The sequence below is a fragment of the Clytia hemisphaerica genome, unplaced genomic scaffold (genome assembly GCF_902728285.1).
Source record: "Clytia hemisphaerica strain Z4C2 unplaced genomic scaffold, Clytia hemisphaerica genome assembly, whole genome shotgun sequence".
Taxonomy (NCBI): domain Eukaryota; kingdom Metazoa; phylum Cnidaria; class Hydrozoa; order Leptothecata; family Clytiidae; genus Clytia; species Clytia hemisphaerica.
The window spans coordinates 259,145-282,312 of NW_027104525.1; the positions used below are offsets into that span (position 1 = coordinate 259,145).

A 23,168-nucleotide genomic window follows, 5' to 3' on the forward strand; every position below is an offset into this window, starting at 1 on the left:
TTTTCTAGTCGCAAAGGTAGATTCTGCTCTTTCGATCAAAGTCCAATTGTTTTCTCTACATACACTATCCAAATTGGATCCTTTTTTACCTGCAGTGACATCATCAAGTTTTACATATAAACCAGATATTTTATTATTGCAATCAAATTGAATCTCATAACTGTTCCAACTTGTCCATTGACTAATCTATCAGCAATGTCAATATTTTTTGATATCAAAACACGAGCACCTACTTTCATTTCAATAATACGAGCTAGACCACCTGTATCTCTTGCTTTAGCATTTCAATAAAATTCAAATCACTTCTTGTCAGATTTTTTGGTACCTCATCTTGTGCAAGAATCAGATGCTTTTCAGTCGGTAATTTTTCAAGCATTTGCAAATTGTATAAATCTACTGGCTTATTTTCTGCATAAATATGAGTTATATTAGCAGGGTAGTCTGGACTGTCTTTTTGTAATGAATCTAGATTTTAAAAGTTCTTCTTTTTTCTTCATCAAGTTCACCTAAACGTACTTGATTTAATAGATCTACAAAATCAATATCATCTCTCTGTCTCATGACCTCAGTCAATTCTGCCATTTGGAAACTTCTCCATAATTCAAATCCGACAATACTTTGCATAGATGAACAATCAGCTTTGTAAATTGGATCTCTATAAATTGGTGGGAGTTGATACAAATCACCACAAAAAGTAAGACCGATTTTCCACCAAAAGGTTTATCAGAACTGAATATTTCACGTAGCCTTGAATCAATATTTCGAAATAAGCGACTAGGTACCATTGAAATTTCATCAATCATTATAATCTCAACGCAAGCAAGTTTTTTTTGCAAATTTTGTTTTGACATAGCATTCAAGGGAAATAGCTTTTTTGTAGGAATAATCAAACCAGTGTGAATTGTGGTTCCATTGACATTGATCGCTGCTACACCTGTTGGGGCAAGCACAAGAATCCTTTGTTTAGTAGGTTCTCCTCCTCTGTACATTAAAAGTTTAGACAATGAGTGATAAATTGTTGTAAGTAAATGGCTTTTTCCCACGCCTCCGCCACCGGTTAAGAAAATATGGAATGGTCTACAATTTTAGGATCTTTAGAAGACAGGTTTTTTACAAAATTTCTTCCCCACTTGTGTATTACATCAAAAATTTCTCTCTGTTGAGGATTAAGAGATCTTATACGAGTATTTATTTCATTATCAGGAAGCAAAATAGATTCCATTGGTATTGCTGCCCTAAATGGTACTGTGTCTTCATTAGCTTCATCATCTGATTCATCATTATTATTTGCAGTATTACTTTCAAGCTCAGCATTTGTTTCATCATTTTCCTGCTGTTCAAAGTCATTCATATTGAGCGTGATGTCAGTTCTAAACCTTACTAATGCATCATCTACTAAACCAGAATATGGTTGGATCAACTCTGTTCCTTTCAATCATTTCTACAACACCTGGTTCAAATAGTTTTCTGTGTGTAAGAATTGTGTTCCTGAGAGAGTAACTCATTTTTCATTACGAAAAGGATAATATAACATTAACAGATGATGAGCATAATCTTCGGGGTGCTTGTTTCTATTTGGCTCATGAAGACGGAGTACTAATGGAACTTTACGACATTTTAGTTTATCTCGACTGGACAAGAGTGGAACAATATTTGGGTACCCTTTGTTGGATGATTTGATTCAACTAGATCATCTACAAGTTCATTGGGCTGGCAATCATTTTCTTTATTCTCTACATACATGATACTATAAAACCTCAAAAATTCAGCATAACACATGTTTGAAACAGACACATAAATTCCATTAGCATAGTTGTTGGTTGGTCTATCACAATATCGGTCTAGCATATTCTTTTTGAATATCGAGGTACTATCTTCAGGAAGCTCACTTATTTCATTTTCACTAAGGCACATTCTAAATCTTTTCTCTGGTACATTGGTGTTTGCAAAGGTTACACCTGGAAATACTTTCTTAGCCATAATTCAGGCATGCTAAGATATACAGCTTCTTGCACCGATACTTCCCGTTTTGAAACATAAGCATGCGCAATAGATTTCATTTGCTGATATTTGTCTAAATCGTTTTCGAATGCTTCTTGAACAGCTTGGTTCATAGCATGAGACACTTCATCTTCAGTTTTGGACAGATATGCACACATGTAAGTAACAGCCTTGTAATAATTAAATACAGGCTGAATATCCAGATTTGCTTGCCAAGCTTTCAGACCCTCAGTAAAATAATTGTTTACAAAACACGCATTTGAATCACGCTTCAAATATAGGTGAAAATCATCATCTTCAGATACTGACAGAGCATATTCATATTCATTCTTGGGAATATCTAATTCATTAAGTATTTCATCTATGGTTGGAACAGGACTGAAATTTTCAGCATCTGGGTTAAAAAATTTCTTTTACTTGGATTAAGATTTTCATTTATATATGTCCTTACTTTACTTAATACTTCTTTTCTCAGTGACAGTATTGTTCGTTTTTGCTCTTGTGGCAATTCTTGTGGCAAAGGCTCTGAAACAATAGTTCTCTCAGAAAAAAATTTGCCGAAATGAAATCTACAAGGCGTATTTTTATATTTACGACAAGTTTTCGAATGACGATGTAATTGATAGGTTTTTAGGTTTACAGGTTAAACAATTCTGGATCTTCTTGTTGTGATGGTAAACAAACTTTAATTATTTTATCAACAAATTCTACGTATTCAGATTTTGTTTCCGGAGTTAATGTTGGCGCATTCAAAATCCAAAGAAAAGAATGAATATGAGGGCTTCCACGTACTTGAAATTCAACCCGAATAGCATAATAAGTTGTTTTGCCAAGTGGACCATCTAAAACAATTTCTTTAAAAAATACTTCAACTCTATATTGAAAATGCCTTGCTACTAAACAGGATTGCTATTTAACAAATCACACCCTTTCATGATAAGAAAGATTCTCAATAAATTCGTTAGTAACATTTTGACCCTTGAGTTTGTAAATTATGGAGATCAATTCATTCCATCTTAGATCAGCACAGCTTAAAGTCAAAAAGAAAGTTGGTGGCCCTAATTGTTTAACCATTGCCAAAACTTCTTGCTGAAATTTTTTCCAATATGCTGGAGTTCCTTAAACTGTACTCATAAAAGCAAAGGCTTTGTCATTTGCAATAAATTGTTTCACTGTTTCTTTGAAATTTTGACTTAACATTCCCGCATTTAAATTAGAGGCTGCAACTTTTCTCATGGCAACATTTATTTGACTGGTCAAAGAGACTTGTTGAATCACAGAGTTAGCAAAAAATATGTAGTCTGGATCAGAGGCAAATTTTTGAGTATAGTTCAATAATCGTTGGTTAAAGTACTTTGAGGGACTCAATTTAACATTGCGTTGAACGTTGAATCCAAATTTACCTTTGGGAAACAAATGAGGAGGGGCAAGCATTTCACAATTTTCATCATTCAAAATAGAAATTGGTTTTTTCCCTTGACCAGGTGCTAATGTTAAAATTTCATTATCTATTTCTGTTTCAGTGGGAGTATGGGACATAAGAGTTGTTTCATTTGCACTTGAGCGAAACAAGTCGAGTGGGTTTGCTGTCGTCTCAAGTTCTAAAACTGAAGTGTCATTTTTGGTTCTGCTACCCTCATCAGAAATTTCTTCGTTATCATTGCTGGCTGTAATTATGCTAGTAACATCTGTATTATTTCCCACCATAGTTTCATCATCAGAAATGTTACTGACATCAATCACTATGTCTTGATAAAGAGGATTGTTTATCTTTTAAATAATTTAACATTTGCTGAACAAAATCAGGCCTAATTGCCTCAAAAATTACATGTCCCTTATATTCTAATTTTCTTTTAAGTTTAACTATGACAAGACCATTATCACTAGTTTTTCTTGGCAGGGTATTAGCAATATCTTCTATGTCAATTGGAACATTACAAATTGACCCTTTTAACTTGGGAAACTGACCTTTTGGCATTATTGCAATTTTCTTAAAATAAAATTCTACGAGAAATTAAACCTTTTCAGTCTGCGAAGAGTACTGAATTCAGTTGGTAGTTCATCAAGGCTTAGGTTGTTTTTAATAACTGACTGACATGGTAAATTATCTTTTTTGAGCTTATTGTGGCACGTTCTGCAAATATACAGTTTCCCATCGAAAGAAATTACTTCTAAACAATAATCGTCTTCTGGCATGTTGTATTTTTCAGGAGAAAATTTAGCAACTGAACGTCGATATAGACATCTGTGGCAAGAAACGCATATGTAAAAAGGACCTTCATATATAATTTTTTGGAATCTTTTCACTGGGTCATCAGACTGCTTAGCAGATTTTTTTTTTTGAGCATTAATTTTTTGCTTCTCTTTTAGAGTTTCCTTATTTCTTTTGTAGTAAACTCTTTTATTTTCACTTATCTTTTCTTTGTTTTGTTCATGATAAGCTTTTTTGTTTTCATTTATCTTTTCTTTGTTTTGTTCATGATAGGCTTTATTGTTCTCATTTATCTTTTCTTTGTTTTGTTCATGATAGGCTTTATTGTTTTCACTTATCTTTTCTTTGTTTAGTTCATGATAGGCTTTATTGTTTTCATTTATTTTTTCTTTGTTTTGTTCATGATAGGCTTTATTGTTTTCATTTATTTTTTCTTTGTTTTGTTCATAATAGGCTTTATTGTTTTCGTTTATTTTTTCTTTGTTTTTTTCATAATAGGCTTGATTGCTTTGCTGACGTGTTTTTTGTCGCTTTCTAGTATTTCCATCAGCACAATTATTTTTACGTTTTTTTAGGTGTCGCACTGGAATTTTTCTTTACAAATCGAGAATAACTTAGTTGAAGAATCCTTTTTAGCTCTTCACTTGATTCATTAATTTGAATAAATTGGATTTGAAAATGTTGAAATTCTTTTTCCCGAAACTCTAAATAAAAAAACTTAACATATTTTTCAAGTTCAAAAATATTATCAAACTTTAAAAGGCACGAAGCTCCATCTCCATTTTCAACTAGTAATCCACGGCTGTCCCGGCTGTGTGAATCAAAGACAAAGAAACATTGGGACCTTTTCATAATAGCTATAGTAAAACCACCAATAATCATTAAGGTATTAAATTCAGGACTTTGAGTAGTACTCAGTGGAATTTGAAGCATGGGGTAGTCATCTATTAGTTTAGCTTCGCCAGTCTCTAAATTTAAAAAGTCAAGTTCAGTGATAATACCATTAGTTTCGATAAATCGTGGCATTTCATCGACAGATAAATAATCATTTGTATTCAACAACTTATACAACCTATCACCTTCAATTAAAATTCTATCTAGGTCTGTAGTTTTCCAAATAGAAACACGTCGAAAATGAGACCAGAATATCGCATACAAAGAATTTGCACTACATTGTGTTCCTGCGGTTTGCCCAAATAAATCTATGTTAGCCTGGTTAAAGGAACCTAAAACAGCTTTAGATACTTGATAATTGGTCACGTCTGTAAAATCAATGTACGTAGCAGACCCTTGATCACTTTTGTTTTCTTTAGTTGTTCTTGGACCTGGGTTTAGTTCAATATCACCTGATAATAGTAGGGTATAGTTAACTTTGAGAAAAGCAAGGTTTGGATCTCCTGAATTAAACGCTGCATTTGGATATTGAAAAAAAATACCATTTTTTGAAAGATGGACAAAATCTAGGTGTGTCTGAAAAAAAGTTGTCTCATACGACTTAGGAATTGCAAAGAAAAGAAGTGCAAAAAGGGCTAAAAATCTGATTGGTTTCAATAGTTTAGTAAAAGCATTGTCTGAAAGGTTAGAACCAATTTTAATAGATTTAGAAATACCTTTCACATTTCTCTGAGCTGTTAGAGCAAAACTTCCTATACACACACGATATGCCTCTATAGATATCATATTGCAGTTCTGTAAGCTTTAGCAAAAGTAACGTGGAACGTTTTATAAAGAAGTATATGAATATTTGTATAGGTACGGATTTTCCTTCGCACAAGTTTCTAGGTGCGGATTTTCCTTCGCACAAGTTTCTAGGTGCGGATTTCCCTTCGCACAAGTTTCTAGGTGCGGATTTCCCTTCGCACAAGTTTCTAGGTGCGGATTACCCTTCGCACAATTCAATATTATAATAGTCAATTTAATTTGATTCAATAATAGTTTGTATATATACAGTAAGTTCAGTAGATATAATAGGTTCAAGGTTAAGCAGGTTAAGCAAGTTAAGTAGGTTTAATAAGCTTTGTAAGAGGATGCAAGGAGCTCGCATGCAACCTCTGGGTTTTGTAGCTGCTTGTCTGATATTGAACACAGACAAGCTTATGCTATCTTTTCTTTGTAGCTTATGCAACTGAGGTAAAATTACAATTGCTGCTATCTTTTTTTAAACACTAATAAAAAGCCAGTACACTGTTAAAAAAGGCAGGAAAGAAATCTCACCTTGATGATTGAAAAAAGTGTACAAATTCTCATTCCAGCAAGGAAAAGGATAATTACAAGGTCTCAAAAGAAGGTTGTCTATTGCTCATTCCGACATTTTAAATTTTCCGGGGGTTTTGTTGTTTGGAATTGATTAACTAACAGTTAGGTAGGGTCAGGGTTGCTAGTAACGGCTTGTGACTGTGCCGGGTGCATACTCGGCACCTTGGGCCCCGCAGGGTTGCTAGTAACGGCTCGAATTTCAGTCAGGTTAAAAGTCGATGTCGGAATGAGCAGTAGACAACCTTCTTTTGAGACCTTGTAATTATCCTCTCCCTTCCAGCAAAGCCAGCCAGATCTTTCTTTTAATTTTCACAACTGTAGTGGCAACTTATTGGGAAGCTAATACATTTTTAGCAGAAAATCATGCTATCATGAATACAGAGATAGCGCATTATTCGGGAGATAAAAGAAGCTGATGCAATAATCCCAATGGCTGATGCAATCGCGCGCGTTTTTTATCCCGGTGTTTACTCGAAAAGAAATCCGTGCAAATATCGGGAAATCGGATTTTTTTTTTGCCGTCTTATGATGATGGTGATGGAAGAAAATTTTACCTATTTGAATGCTCAGCTTAGGCTGACCAATGACTTTCCAAACGAATTGGACAATTATTCTCCATGTAAATATAGTTTTAAAATATGGTTATTGTCACACTTCCAATGGAGATACTTTTCAACTAAATCGATAAATTTTGATTGTCATTATTCATCATAATTGTTTTTACTAAAATTGACATTTAAACAAGAGAAAGGAAATAGAAGGTTTGAGATAATAAAAATAAACATACCATTGTTTAGCTCTTGACTTGCTTTTAATTTCGATTCAACATCTTTGACAATATAACTTGAAAAAGGGAAACCGTATGATACGATACCACCACCAGGTTCTCCTTCGTGTTGATTCTTCACCATTCTGCTCGATGGTGGTGCATTTGGTACCTCGTCTACATTGTCCAAACCTTTAGATTCTCCCATCACAATCTTCATCAAAGTCATCCAGATCTCTTGGTAATCATCCATCTCCAATAACAAAAGGTTGTCATTGATATCAATCAAATTCAAGAATTGCGCCCAAATGTTGGCAACTTTAGTTTCGATACAAGAGACAAGTGACGCTTGGAATGTGGCGTAGTTCAATCGATTTTGTTCTTTGATTGCTTCACCAAGCATCCAATTACTGGCATTGACCATGAGACTCTCTTGACTTGCGATCATATTCTGCATATATTGCATTGTGACTTCAATGAAAGCAAGTGATAGTTCTATAAGATAAAAAGGCGTGAAGGCGTTAAAGGTTTTGTTTTTAGATAAGTGATATCGTTTGCTTACCCATCAGTTCTAATTTATAAGCTTTTTCCTGTTGAATTGACAAGGATGTGGAACAGGAAGAGGAAAAAAAACATTCAGTATCCAAATCGTACAACTTGGGTAGGAGGGGGAAAGCAGAGTAAACTGAGACAATATCATTTAAGTTCTGGCATTGAAATATTTGGCTAGCCCATAATCAGTTTTGGGGAAAATTAGTCCCCTGTTAGTGATAAATTAGAAAAGGGTTGCCCGCAATCAATATCTGTAGGAGGGAAGAGCGGCAAAAATTTTCTCCTCGACTAGTTCACCTACGCCATCTTGGATTTTTCGAGTGCTAGCCAATATCGCTCGGACCAGAGAAGAAGTAGCGCTACAAATGGTTGAACGCTCAGTTGTAAGCGGGCTAAAGGAGGTACAGGTTATGTTGACGATTAAACGATAAACGCTAATTTAATCTTTTGTTAAATAAACTGGGGGCAAACTTAACTTCAAAATCGTACAACTGGGTAGGAGGGGGAAAGCAGAGTAAACTGAGACAATATCATTTAAGTTCTTTTTATATCTATAAAGGTCAGCGATTCAGACTAATTTGAAAAGGACTTTAGTATTGATTGTTTTGTTTCAAAACCTTTTACAGAGAACTTACCGTCATTTGATCCAATGCGTTGCTGAATCAATATAATTTTCCTTGAAACCTTATCCAAGTCCATGTTCTTTTCATTATTAAACTGTTTCATAGCAGATTGAATGCTATTTTTAACAGTAGCCAGCATCGTGTCTGACACTGGTGGTTGGAAGAGTGAACTTAAAGGTTGTTGACATTGTCGCATGAACGGGAAATTGTTATTCCTGATGTCATCAATGTGGGTGCATATCCAAGACGAATGATAACCAACTGATGATTTCAACGATGTGTTTAGTTGAACCTAGTGGAGTGACATGTATCAAATATCAAATTCAAAAAACTGGTTCAATGAAACGTGAAATTTTTAAGTCTCAGATGATTTGGATGGGATTATACTCGATTTTCATCACAGATTTTTTTTACTCTCGACGCCATCTTTCTCCATACAAGATAAAAATTATAAGACTTAAAAGACTATCGTAATTTTGTAATTTTTCTTTTAATCGAATTTTATATTTGATTGTTTGTAACAGAAATTTGACCATAAACTAACCTAGAAATCTAAGCTAGTTTGATTTGATTTAGTAATGATCCAAGGCAAACATAAAAATCCGTAAATAAAAAAAATCTTTAAAGCGCTGGAAACGCTTCATTGCTATAAGCCTCGTTTCTTAGCCTTGTAAATACATGCTTAGTTAACTAGGCTAATCGAAATCTACGAACAAAGCAAGCCAACAACGTTAGGAATATTAAAATCTTAGAAATTCGAAGAAGTTAAGACAACTGAGCCTCATGCAAAAATCTATTGGTTCCAAATAAAAATTTAACCGCCATCTTAAACCTTGTTTGTGCTTTGAGAGTATAGCCAATATCGCATGGAACCAAGTGAGAAGGCTACTTGCAGGCGGGACGCCCCGGTAGTACCGCAGGCGGAATAAGTGATTTAGACGATTTGAAATTAAACTACGATTTAATTATTGTTAAATAAAAAAACAGCGCGTATTATGTGCAGATATAAATCACTTACCAGGAAAAGAAAGAAAGTGTTGTGGCAATTGAACTTTCGCTGTGTTTCACGACAAATGTGTTGTGCACACGCTACAACATCACGATCAATTCTATCGGTCTCGGTATGTTGGACGATAATGACGCAAGGATCGTCGCCGTTTTCTTTGAGGCTTGTTCTGCAAAAAAAAAGTATTGTAGAAATTAATATAATGAAATTAATTAAATAATTAGAAACTGATATAAATATTTGGCTGAACAACATCCCACTTGATTTCGATTGTAATTGACACGTCAGGCAATATCATATTAAATCTATTATAATATATGACGGCTAAGAATGCTTTTAAGCTCTTACCAAAAAAAGAGAAAACTTTCGTTTCGATAGATTGAACCTTGATTTCTATTAGGTGTCAACGCTATTTCTCGCTCTCAAAGGAAATCCAATAGTGCCATGTGAACTCCTTGGTAATTCTACCAAGAATCGCCTTTAATTTTATGCAAAATCCAGATATCTACTAGCCCTTTCCGCTTTAAATTTGTTATCAGTAAAGGGGAACGGGCAGTAAGGTTCCAAATTGATTCTCCCAAAGGTTGAGAAAAGCAATCCTTACTCAAGGTCTTTGCGGAAATCAAATTCTGTTGGGTACTTCACAATATCAAGTATTTTGACCGAGATGCGATGGTTTAAAGAGTCGCTAACTTCCTCTGGTTTGGACATTAATCTTGAAAACGTTGTCACCTTAAAAAAAGATATAACGAAAAAAGATAACTACCTTATCGGGGAAAACTTCGTCGGGGAAAATTTTCGTCAGGGAAAAATATTCGTCACTTGCTGGTAGTTGGTAAACACATTAAGGCTGGGGAAAATTTACGTCGGGGAAAAATATTCGTCACTTGGCCAAAATTTCGTCACTTTTCCCAGACGAAGTTTTCCCCGATAAGGTATATCAAAAATTTTCATGGCTCCCTACTTCGGGACATTCTTATCCAACAATATTCCAATAATTGACCCAACATTGAAAGTTGTTTATGTTAGATGAACATGGGATAAAATTCATTTTGGATCTTTTTTTAGGTTTTCCAAGTGAAGGATCTTGGCGACAACCCTTCAACAAAACTAATCACTGAAACAAACCTGAATGAAATGGTTGATTGCTTTCCCCTCCATATTTGACGATGACGATTCCAAAAATACATTGAGAAATTCGGCGAGACTTGTGTGCTGTTGTTGGTCGAAATAGATACTCAATATTTCGTCTTTTTCATCTTGTAACCTCGATTTACCAAGCCGGAATATCGAATCCGGAGTCGCAATGTTGATCAGCACTCTCTTGCCATCTTCGAAAACCTAGGTACATAAATGAGAATTGACAGGGTGTTCTGAGGCGTAAGTGCCATACACAGGGGTTCCCGGTTTTGAGATCATTTAGAAGAATAAGTAGCGCATATTTTGAAATTAGAAAATAAACATTCAGGTAGGTTAAGAATATTTGATTGACAAAATCATGAAAATTTAAAGATTAGCCTAAAAGAAAGTTTACTGGTTGTTGCAAAGAAATTTCTGATAGCAATAATCCTATTACTTTGCGACGTTTTTAAAAGTTCGGTGCCCAGGTTTTCCGGCTCCAAATATTCAGTTTTTCGACATCACTTTAAACTTTCGAAGCTCATGCAGTTACATGAAATCTCGATTTTGCGTCAAAATACTGGGGAGAATTTTTCGGTGAGACACTCACTAGACTATGACTTACATTTTGTGAATCTTCTTGATAGAGTTGCATAACAATAGAAGGACACATGTCTTCAGTGAATCCAATGAACGCGTCACTCGGCGTGAAGTATTTCTCACTAGTAAAAAAAAGAAAGATCGAAATTAGCCCGGAAGGTGGTGGTATGTAAGAAAGTTTGCACCCGCAGTCGAGGGCGACCCGAAGGTTCACTTTTTATTGGCTGTCTATCCAAAAATAGGTGAGGAAACCACTACTTTCCCCGGATTTCTCAATTTACCCTTGATTCGTCTTTTTAGTTGCTGAGCATCAATCAGAGAGTCACCTAGACTAGAGTCTACTTCTGGCTGAACTTTGCTTTTTGATAATTTTTGATGACGCTGAGTCCAGTGAAGTAGACTAGGAGCGTTTGGCGAGGTCGCCATTTTGAAAAAGAATGTTTAAAATCCAAATAACAAAAAAACTACTTGGAGTTGAAAGATATAATCAAAAATGAGAAACAAACATCAATAACAGATTTGCAATGCCCTATTCTCAAATAAAAACATTGCTTCGTACTGTTTTTACAGGCAAAAGCAAAAGCAAAAGCATATTACCATATACTACCGGGCCACTTAATCGCGCCATCCAGTCTATCAAAAAGCTTTAAGTGGACCCCGGGCTAAGAGTCATCTAGAACCATTTTGGGAATCTTTGGTATGACCCAGCAGGGGGTCGAACACACAACCTTGAGCACCATAGCTGGATGCTCTACCTTTACGCAACGGCGGCTGTGGTGTGTGGTGTGTTCTAGGCTTGGAGAATGTTGGGTATAATTAGCTGTGTTTAAACAAAAACAAAAACATCTTTTTATTTGTGAAATCACTATTGACTATTAACTTCTTTTATTAAAAAATGTTTAATAGGCAAATTCCCGGCGAGGGTCATTAGTGACCGCCTAGAGCCGAGCCTAAGACTTGTTCTTGTGTAGACTAGGTGATACTAGGGTGGATTAAAGTTTGTTTTATAGACATACGATTCTGACTTGACTCTTGAAAAGTTAATTGCCCATTCTTTCAATTGATTTGAAATCTCCTGTTGTTCGCCAACAAGACCTGACGTCATCATAAGGAAATGCTTCTCCAGTCGATTGATCAGGGGGATTGGGAACAACTCGTAAACCACTTGCTTGTTCGCTACCACGATCAATCTGGAAAAAAAATCAATACAACCATTATATTAGTTTTCTCGGAATGGCGCAAATTTAACAATGTCAGATTTTCAGTTTCACTGTCTAAAGATTGCTCAAATCGATTTATCATAGAGTTTTTTCATCGTGTTATTTTGCACCAGGGGGTTTCTCGTTAATACTATTACCATGGTGAAGTGTGAGGGAATTTCCAGGGAAGGTTGAAAAAGAAAACAAAATAATTCGCATTTTTAGTTGAAACTTCTAAACATTTCTGCGAGTTTGTGAAATGCTACACCCCCTGGAGGTGTGGCTTCCGAGGGTCAGAAAAACCGGGATACCGGTAGCCTGTCTCTATCCCAACATGCGATATTTTGATCATTCCGTTGAACAGTGTCTAACAGTGTTTAACATTTAGTACATTACGTCTCAAGCATAAAATGGGGACTTATTTGGGGGTACAGTAATTGACAATTTATAATTGAAAATGCTCTAAAAAGCTTGAGTAGCAAAACTCTATGATGGTGATATTCTTAGCATATTCTTAATTTTTTGGCCATTTTCATCATGGACATTCTTATAAAGTGTATTCTTATAACAAAAAAAATTATCTATAACTTTCCAAAAATGTTCTGATGAGTATCAGATTACCCTCAATTCGGTTTTTCAATACTGGAGTACTAATCATTTTTTCCGTCAAATACCGGATTCCCGGAAGCCCCCCCCCTTGAAGTGAAAATTGAATGAAATTTTCCAACCTGAACTTTTCATCGACTCTACATTTGACTCGATGAGTACCAAGACCGAGATCAACGTAGCTTTGACCACCAAGGAACACATAATACTAGAAGAAGAAGAAATATATCATGAAACTAGAATTTTTGAATGAAGATTGTAACGAAAAGTTGCGTGAAACTTTGAGTGTAAAGCAGTTCTAATCTCGACCTCAATTTATTGTGTTGCATTAAAAAGAAACTACAGATTTTACGTCGTAAATAAGTAGCTTAACTTTGTTTGAATAAAATGCTCAATCTCTAACGCAAAATGCTTCTCAGACTACAGAAGATCTAATAGTTCACCTGGTTCAGTGCATCATAAAGACTTTCATAAAGTTTTTCCATGTTCAAGAGAATGATGGTTTTTCCAGTTTCCATGGCAATTTTCATACGGTTGATATCGCGACAAACCTAAGTGGAAAACATAATGCTATTAATATACATCGGAGTATTCATAATTCGAACCTCTACCAGTAGCGTAGACAGGAGGGGCGCAAAATTTGTGTAGGAGACTAGTAGATTTTTATGACACTGTAATTATCTATTCACAATATTAAAAGATAATTACTGTGTCATAAAAATCTGCTCTCCAACACAAATTTTGCTGCCCCCTCCCCTTGGCTACGCTACTGCTCTACAGCTCGAATGTCACATTAACACGAACACTTTCCCTTCAGTTAACAATGCTTTTAAAGACCTTGCTCCATAACTTGAACAAATTTGTGTTCCCCATGTTTGTTTGAGTTGAGAAAAGTCAACTGAACAACAAATTAGGTCCTCTAGAACCTCTGGGACCCTTTGCTATGGGATATAAAATAAGCTTTAAACAAATGATTTAATATTTAAACCTTCTATAAATAACAGGCTTTTGAGTGGTCTTCAGTTTGCCATGTAAAAGCGAGAAAGAAAATAGGTTGTTAGTATATCGTATGTTTTGATGATTCCTCTAACAGTGTTATGACAAGAACAGCCTCGGTTAGATAGATAAATAGATTGAGTCGATATTTAACGTGGATAGCCCAGTAATCTAGGAAGTTTAGGCAGTCTTTCGATTGTTTTCACGGGGTCCACAACCAGTCAGCTTGGCTATCTATGAACTGAACGGAACATTGGAAGGAGCGGGGATTCGAACCGCGAATCCCTGGTTTGAACAAAAACGCCTTTGACCGCTTGGCCATTGTACCTCGAAAAAACGATACCTGTGTAAATTCTTGGTCTCTTGGGAAACTGCTTCCAAAGATGACATCTGGTTCAACTCCATTTTGTTGCAACATGGCTTCCACCATTGGTAGGGCTGAATAATTCTCAGTCATTATCAGCAAATAACGGCTGCTTGTACATTTCGTTTCCAGCCCCTTTGATCGAAGACATGGACAAGTTGTCCTGATACTTGATTGGATCATTTCCAATGTGGGCGTTTCTTGGGCGGGTCTTTCATCTTCCTGGTACTGTTAAAGGAAATTGAACAAAAGATATATATGATGAAAATGTTGGTACTTGTCCAAAAATAAAGTGGTATTTGGCATAAAGTTTCTGCTCGCGAAAGTTTGTACGCCTAAAGTAATTAAAAACACTGTTTATGCTTACCAAATGAAGAAGTTTGGGGCGAAAGAAATCCCATGCATTTAATTCTTCCAATCCACTGAAATTTCTTTTGACGGCAAGTTCGATCTGTTGTAACGGCGGCATTCCCTTGCATGCTTTGGCAAAACAAAACACCATCTTCACCAAACTAAAGAAATGAAGAAAAAAAACATAAAAAACAAAAACCAGAACCATCAAAAATAAATTTTAAAGCCTGGCTCTACTTTAAAACCGCTCTATATAATACGATTCAATTTATTAACAGGTTTTACTCGGATTTTTTCAAAACTCTCAAGATACCCTTAACTCATATTTAAATTTGCACTCGATGTTAGAGTTATGGAGTGGTGTTGTGTAGACTTCAATTGTGATTAATTGCTTAAATAACTATTTGTTTGTCAGAAAAGATTAAAATTAAATCGAGAAGGAATGGCCGTGTTGATATCTCTATCCAGTCAGTAGAGAACGTAAGTAAGTAAGTAACTCTGCGACCGCAGTCGGAGGCCACTCTAAGGCTCCTCTCATGATAGCTATCCACCCGAAGGTAGGGGAGAGCGCCACTCTTTTTCTCTGGATTGCTCCATTTACCCTTGATCCCACTCTTTAATTGTTAAGCACCAGCCAAATAGGCATCAAGTCCCGTTTTGTGTACTAAGTACAAGTCTTCGTTATGACTTGGCCAGGGATTGAAAAGACAACATGGCGCACCGATGCGGAATGCTCTACTTTTGCACTACGGGCGGTCAGTACTATTGGTGGTCAGTACTATTGGTGGTCAGTATTACGGGCGGTCAGAAGAAACAGAATCATTTCCATACATATTATAATAAACCTACCAATAGAAATCACGAAGCCCGAAGAATTCCTCTTTTTGTAATTTCTTCAGTTTCGGAGTGTTTTTTTGTGTTCTGTATAATTCAAAATATGCTCCAGCAAGAGGCTCCATGATGGGTGAAATTTTACTTTTGATGTCTTCGTTACCAGTACAAATCTCTCTAGAAAAAGAATTATATAGAAATTTTTGATGTTTGTTAAGTTACGTAATTTCTACCATTATGGAAGGAAAAGTTCGAGTCTGTAGTGGAGATCCCTTACGCAAATCGAACATTTTGCTTCCATAATGGCGGCTCCATAAGTCACTTAATTTAACAAAAGCGTGTATACTTAAAAATGGGTCATGTCTTAAAAGAAATGTTTGGAAAATTATTATATGGAAAAAGGAGTGTTAATAAAAATCGGGAAAGTGGAAACAAACTGGACTAGTTTTATTTTAATGTCAATTTTCAAACTTGACAAAACTTGAGTCTTTGTAAATTTCCCTCCACAATTAGAGTGCTCAAAACTACAGCAGACGACTTACTTTATTTGAAGAAACAGTGCTTTTTCTAGACCATTTTTCCCAAAACTAGCGATTGGTCAAAGAAAAACACTGATTCTTTTAATAAAGATTTAAAAAAAATAAATACAGCATTTTAAACCCATTTTCATTCTAGCATACTGTACCGCCTTAACTACGAGGAAATTGCCGATTCTCTATAAGCTGAAATTTGTGTTGTATGACTGACTTTAGATTCAAAAGAGTGCTCAAATACCCTGGTAGAGCGTTATCATAGTTATAGAAATGAACGGAGAAACTTTTTTCCCTAATACTTAAAGTTTGCTCTTTCAAGCATTCGTCAGTTAGTTCTAAAAAAGATTTACAAACGATATTCCTAATGTATGAGTTCGAATACAGCATATTAAACCTAAATTTCTGCATTTCATTAGTGTTATAAGTACCTGGCTGTTTTGGCGAGCTCTTTTTTATCAGGTAGTGATCGTGAGAGCAAGATACCACGATTCATCTTGGCAGGATCCAATCCCCAATTTGAGATTCCCACAAAGGAGACACGTTTGTGCTTAGCCTCTGAACCATCAATGGTTAAATCCTCAGATCCATCAGTACCATCTTCAAGCAATGGGTGCAAAGCTTTTAGTGGTAGTTTTGGTGAATCTTCAGCTAAACCAACTTCATCGAGAACTACTACGGATGTATATTCATCAAGAATCTTTTGTTCTTGAAATTTTGCTGCTTGGTTGAAAACACCAATGATTCCTTCGGACGTAGAATGTGGACTACATTGGTATGACGTCATGTTAATCTGTTGGTAAAAAAAGTTGGTTCTCTGTTAGGTCACTTGATCAGGGCTTTAAATAAAGGTCGGATATTGTCCGACCCAAATTACTCCAATCATCCGGACAATCATTGAAATCGTTATTTGGAACCTTGTACTTAGGCAAAAATGGGTGTTGAGTATGTGCGGACGGTAAGGATCGATTTTTTCACCCTTCAAAGTCTCTCTAAGGGTCGGAAAATTCACAATTTTAGGAAAAGATTTTTATTTCAAGTGAAATAATTGTAAACAGGTACCACTTTTTTCAAAAATCGAAGAAAACTTTTCATAAAAGTCTCTCTGTGGGTCACCTTTTCAGCAAAAATCAGTCTCTCTAAGGGTCGGTTTTCGGAGGTCCCGTCCGCACATACCCATCATCCGCTAACCCATATCCCCCACCGGGGGTTCATAGCTAAAGACTATCAACAAGAAGATGAACCGTACTACAATTTCTGTTATATCAAAAACAAAACCGCTATCGCCGCTATCGTACATGTGTGGTAAGACTACAGATATCATATTCATTTACGAACTACAATCAGTACCATAACATATTGGCAATTTTGGCCATTTTACCAGTTTTCGAAGATTGAAGTTCGAGCGAGAATGTCTATTTCGGGCCTTCAGCTTGACTTCATCGAATTTTTCGATCTGGGAGGGATTTAATATTAAGTCTAGCGTTAAAACTCAGAGTTAAAACTCTACCTTTCGAACCTACTTAAGAGCACTTGCAAATCGTTTGTGGTTATAAAATTTCGTGGGGAATTTCCCTGTTGTGCCAAGTATTCTGGAACTGATTATAGAAAGGCTAACTGCTCATAGATATTCTGTGGAAGTGTGTCCAGTTTTGAAATAGGCTAGTCCACCATGCTGTTTTCTAATTTACCATAGATTTTCGAACGTTCGAATTATAAAACATTCAAATCGTACTGTTGTTGAGCAGAATTGAAACAAGATGAGGGACTAGCTTGATCTAAAACTAGATAATTTTCCTTTCAATTGGGAAACCCGATCCAGTCAAATAGTTAGAAATCAATCACTAAGACTATGTTCAGACGTATCGCACTATTGACGAGCAGAATCGAAACAAGATGAGGGACTAGCTTGCTTTAAAACTAGATACTCATCCTTTCGTATGGGAATCCAGAAAAATAGTTAGAGATCAGTCTGATAACTCACCCTTTTGAATTTTTTGAAGAATGGCGATCGCGAAGCATTCCCTTGCATATTATCTTGAATAATGGTCTTGGCAAGTGATTTAGAGCTGCCGGGTTTGCCAATAATGAAGAGAGGGATTCTTAACTCGATACACACTACCATCATGAAAAGATTCTCACAAAGTGCTTTGTTCTTTGCAATGTTGTCTTTTAAGTCCAAGTGGTCGATAAACATCTTCTGAAATCTAGTAAGAAAGTTACACTTAAAGAAGAATCAAACTAAGACAAGAAGAGAAATTAAAATGAATACAATTTATTCAAATTCTCATGAAAATCTATCAATCAAATCTTAAAAAAACACTCTTCGTCGTTCATGAGTTCGTTCGTTTGTTATGTCTGACGGTTTTCCCGTTTTCACAAGGAACCAAAATTTCAGGGGGAGTTACACTTCAAAACAACACTTCAGTAAATTATGTTCTGGGAAAACGTATATCAACCGGTATCACAGTTAAAGGGCGGGGTTGAATTATGTAAAATGAACTGTACTATCCTCAAACGAAATTGCAGTTCTGTAGTGAGAAGAAGGTTACCTTTCGATTTCTTTTTCAACATCAGCGGTATCATCTTCTAAAGCAAACGGCCCGGTGAAAAATTCCTTCAGATATTCAATGAATTCCGCACGTTCGTCCAACTTGGCAATGTAACAGACAGCTACTGCGAGTAGTAACGATTTCCTCAACTTCTCCGTTGCAATCTATATAGAGTGAATTCAAAATCAGATTTTTTTTTTGAAAATCGGGCTCCGTCACATTTTAGGTATTGACATTTTGCATAATTGTGCAAAATTTCATAAAAAAATATAAAGTACAGCTCGAGAAATTCAAGAAATACTGTCTTTCCGGCGAAAATAGGTTGTTCCGGCGATTTTTAAATAGCTCCGGCTTTAGAAAAATCAATTTTATTGAAAATTGAAACATGCTTGGTGGTGGACGTTGCTATTAATAATATTTTTGAATGAAAAAACAACCAATTATAAGGAAAAAGTCCAATGAAAATCCAGAACAACGGCGATTTCCGGCATATTTCCGGCATTTTCGGCCGGAAAAAAATGTTTCTCAAAAATTGGACTCGGCCATGCTTTCAGCAAAGTTAATACGATTCAGCAAAAAATCAGAAAAAACAAATGATCTCTAAAAATCTCGAGAAAATGCCAAAAAACAGTTTTTTCGGCATATTTCCGGCATTTTTTTTGAAAATAGGGCTCCGTCACATTTTGGGCATTGCCATTTTGCATCATTTAGCCAAAAAATCCACCGGGGTACCCGGAGGTAGGTCCAAAAATCGGTAAAAATCTTTTGACCCCAACTAAAGAGCCTGTAAAATAGTGCGGCTTTGTGACCCCTTAAGGAACACTTGCGTCTATAAGAATGCCCGATCCTTTACCGATAGCTCTGAAAGCTTTGCTGGGCTTTTTGGAATTATTTCTCCTCCATGGCGTACCCGTCATTTGGAATGAAAAGAAGGAATTCTCTATTCAGTACTTAAAGAGTATTCATTCTAGGGGGAATATACTCTCTATCTCTCTCTGAGAGAAGAGTATTCATGGAACGAACGCTTGCGGGGGGTTTTGATAATATCCAAAAAACTTTGAAAAGCTAGATGTTTGACTGATTTCTGTACATACACACTACTTAAATGGTTGAAATTTAGCAAAATCAAAAATATGAACGAAAAAACCGACAAAAAGCAAGAAAAACAACCATTTGAAGAAGCTAAACAAAACCAAACATGCACTCTCACCTCCTGCTCAGATGACGATGACCAAAACCGTCTAAAATGCCGAAAATGCCACCGCATGGTACACTACGAGTGCACACAATTACCGCTAATTTTTGCCAACACTTATAACGAACAATATCTATGTCAGAATTGCGTGCGGATAACACGATCTCTAATGAGTAAAATAGGTGAGAACTCGTATCATATGATGCAGAGGGAGATTGAGAAGAAGGACGACGTCATTAAAAAGCTCAACAACCAGCTAGCCAAGAACCGCAGCCTTAAGAACGATATCGAAAACATCTTAACCAATAAGATGGCTGACTTTGAAATAAAAACCAAACAGATTATAAAAGAAGAAATAAAGCTAACGACGAATTACATAGAAAAATCATCAGAAAAAACATACGCTGAAATAACTAAGAAACACAAGGATAATATCAAATCAGCAGTGAGAGAACACCAACAAGAAAACAAGAATGAAGACAGAGACATCGAATCAAGAAAACGAAATATTAAAGTCTGTCTCGAAATAATTTGCAGCTGGAGAAGAAAATGGCTGTAGCTTTTGATAGAATTCGAATCAAGTTGCGATTTTGTGCTCGTTAAAAAGATATTCGTGAGTGGAATATTATCAAGTAAAAAAATTGAGAAAAAAAAAGGAAAATGAAAATGAAAAATGAAGAAGAAAAAAATCAACTTTTTGTAGAAATGTGGTATAATTACCATTTTCACAGGAGTGACTCTTCAATTTTAGATCATCATCAATGTGAAAAAAATTTTCAAAAATATTCATTCAATCAAAAGATATCAAGCAAAGTTTATTGCTGGTTGATCGACAAAAGGCTGTTTTTTTGTCGTTTTTTACAAGTTTTTACTATTTTATAGAGTCAACCAGCAATAAACTTTCTTTGATATCTTTTGATTGAATGAATATTTTTGAAATTTTTCTTGACAGTGATGATGATCTAAGATTGAAGAATCACTCCTGTGAAAATGGTAATTATACCACATTTCTACAAAAAGTTGATTTTTTTCTTCTTCATTTTTCATTTTCATTTTCCTTTTTTTTTCTCAATTTTTTTAGTTGATAATATTCCACTCACGAATATCATTTTAACAAGCACTTAATCGCAACCTGATTCGAACTCTATCAAAAGTTACAGCCGTTTTTGTCTCCAGCTGCAAATTATTTCGAGACAGACTTTATTATACATGGAATGGTGGAATTAGAGGTAGATAACAAAGAGGAACAACAGGAACAAGACAGAATAGATATTGAAGGTATACTAGGTAACATTGGCGTCCAAGATATCAAACCGTCCCACCATCATCGCATTGGACAAAACAGAAAAGGGCTACATTGGCGTCCAATCAAGTTGATCTTAAAAAGTATAGAGGAAAAAGTACGGATAATGCAAAATCTGCATAAGCTGAAACGATTCAATGAAATTGGTGGCTTTAGCATTACAGACGACTTCACCATCAACGAAAGAAAAATTATTAAAGATATGTGCCAAAAGGCGAATAAAATGAATTTAAAAAATGATGATTTCGTTTGGCATGTAAGAGGAAGCCCTAGAACAAACCTTCGCCTAGTTCGAAAACCTAGGACAAAGACCAAAACAACGTCTTCTCTGCCCATATCTTCTGATGACTGAACGACAGATGAAGAAGTAGACAATATTTATAAATCTAAATTATTTCGTAGAGGTTGATAGACCTGTGAAATATAATTCTATGAATAAATTAAATGGGATAAACTTTCGCGGGATTAATTTCGCGGATTTCGCAGATTTTCGTCCCGCAATGGTAAATAGGACACTATCATTGTCTTCCTGTGAATACTTTTGAATTTTTATCCTTGTCTTTCGAACGATGTCTGATGCTTCAAAACAGGACAGATAAAGAGACAGGACAGGTCTGCGAAATAGACTACTCAAACCCTGCTTTGAAAGAAATCTCTTCTTTATTTTTAAAATTTTTGCACACTACCATATCAAAATTTTAAGAGAAGTTCTATTTGCAAAATTTAGAATCACTTTAAAATTTAGATTTAACCCTGATCCGCGAAATTACACGAAAATATCAGGGAGCTCCTCATCCGCGAACTTAAGTCCCCGCGAAAGTCTTGAATTTCGCGGATAGGCCCAACCGCGAAATTTAACCCCCGCGAAAGTTCCATCCCATTAAAGTATACAGTATAACAACAAAATGATATAAATTTTATTTGTTTATTTTAGAACTAACTAACAATAACACTGATGATGATTTTTTCGAAACATGTTTGAAAAATGAAAATTCAAATGCTTGGTCAAATTATTCGACTATGTTTACACTAGCCTGGAGATCCATGCTATGATTTCTTATTTTATATACGGATGGCGAAATATATAGCATGGTTTGGGCTGAGAGTTTGAATTTCCCAGATCCTAATAACGGTTGAAAACATAGCCAATCAAATTTTGTTACTCTTTTACTGGTCACACTTTCTTAGAGAAAGCGCAAGTTCCGAAATTTGATTTTTATTTTAGTAAATGAGGACAGCGCTAAATTCGAATTTCCCACTGTAAATTTTTTGAGGCAGAAATTTGCCTCACAGCTGGTACCCGTATATATCAGATTATAAAAATACAGGACAGGTCTCCTGTCTATCTTTACACCACTGATTTTATAAGATTCAAAGTCTTTACCTGATATCTTGTTGGGTCTTCTTGTAAATCTTCGACGATGAATTTCGAGAACAAATCCATTTTTCGATAAAACCATGACGTCACTGAAACTCCACGTTCAATGTCTCTCAGACTGACGAAACTGCATTCGTTCTGCAAAATACAAAAAATGAAATAAATTAACAGGTATCTTTCAGCAGGCTGTAAAACTACCAACATGATTATTTTTCACATAAAATTATTGCATAGAAAGTTATAAGCCTTAGAAAGTAGCCCATTGGCATTGAAAAAAAAATGAAAGAAAATTTCGTTTTCCATCGTTCATCGGAGAGGAATGATAACTACCCTTTGATGCAACACATCTCAAGTCGGGTTCAACTGCCCTTACCCGTAATTTTCATCTGACAATCCTAAAAAAGGTTGTACGGTCTGGCTAATTACGTAATCTAAATCTTCAAGAATGTGAAAATTTTCCCAACCTTCAGAGATTAAGCCTGTCAGAAGAAAATTTCTACAGCGTTTCCCAGATTAGCCATCCTTTTGTTTTAGATCTTTAGATCATATTGAGTAATTTTCCTAAAATTCAGCCATGACTGTGGAGAGTTGTTCTAGAATAATTTGGTGTTTATCATAGTTGAAATTTTCTTCAAAACAATTTTAAAGGTTTTATTTCTTAATAAGAGTGATATCGTTTGCTTACTCATCAATTTTAATTCACAAGTTTTTTCACATTAGATTGACAC

At 35.5% G+C, this 23,168-nt stretch overlaps 2 protein-coding genes across 2 annotated transcripts in view; one reads left to right on the forward strand and one right to left on the reverse strand.

The window, feature by feature from the left end:
* Window positions 1–23,168, forward strand: part of LOC136822004 (leucine-rich repeat-containing protein 23-like) — a 156,793-nt gene that overhangs the window by 9,441 nt on the left and 124,184 nt on the right. The gene's annotated exons all lie outside the window — the stretch shown is intronic.
* LOC136822029 (E3 ubiquitin-protein ligase rnf213-alpha-like) overlaps window positions 466–23,168 on the reverse strand; it is a 63,378-nt gene continuing 40,675 nt past the window's right edge. The window contains exons 41-59 of the mRNA XM_067078249.1: window positions 22,447–22,578; window positions 18,565–18,728; window positions 17,997–18,219; window positions 16,444–16,805; window positions 15,501–15,659; window positions 14,668–14,812; window positions 14,280–14,528; window positions 13,384–13,491; window positions 13,063–13,148; window positions 12,152–12,325; window positions 11,161–11,257; window positions 10,545–10,757; window positions 10,021–10,148; window positions 9,429–9,585; window positions 8,423–8,702; window positions 7,257–7,730; window positions 3,405–3,743; window positions 1,969–2,362; window positions 466–655 (exon numbers count right to left, since the gene is read on the reverse strand). Of these exons, the coding sequence (XP_066934350.1) occupies window positions 466–655; window positions 1,969–2,362; window positions 3,405–3,743; window positions 7,257–7,730; window positions 8,423–8,702; window positions 9,429–9,585; window positions 10,021–10,148; window positions 10,545–10,757; window positions 11,161–11,257; window positions 12,152–12,325; window positions 13,063–13,148; window positions 13,384–13,491; window positions 14,280–14,528; window positions 14,668–14,812; window positions 15,501–15,659; window positions 16,444–16,805; window positions 17,997–18,219; window positions 18,565–18,728; window positions 22,447–22,578 (4,074 nt within the window). The remainder of the gene's footprint in view (window positions 656–1,968; window positions 2,363–3,404; window positions 3,744–7,256; window positions 7,731–8,422; window positions 8,703–9,428; window positions 9,586–10,020; window positions 10,149–10,544; window positions 10,758–11,160; window positions 11,258–12,151; window positions 12,326–13,062; window positions 13,149–13,383; window positions 13,492–14,279; window positions 14,529–14,667; window positions 14,813–15,500; window positions 15,660–16,443; window positions 16,806–17,996; window positions 18,220–18,564; window positions 18,729–22,446; window positions 22,579–23,168) is intronic.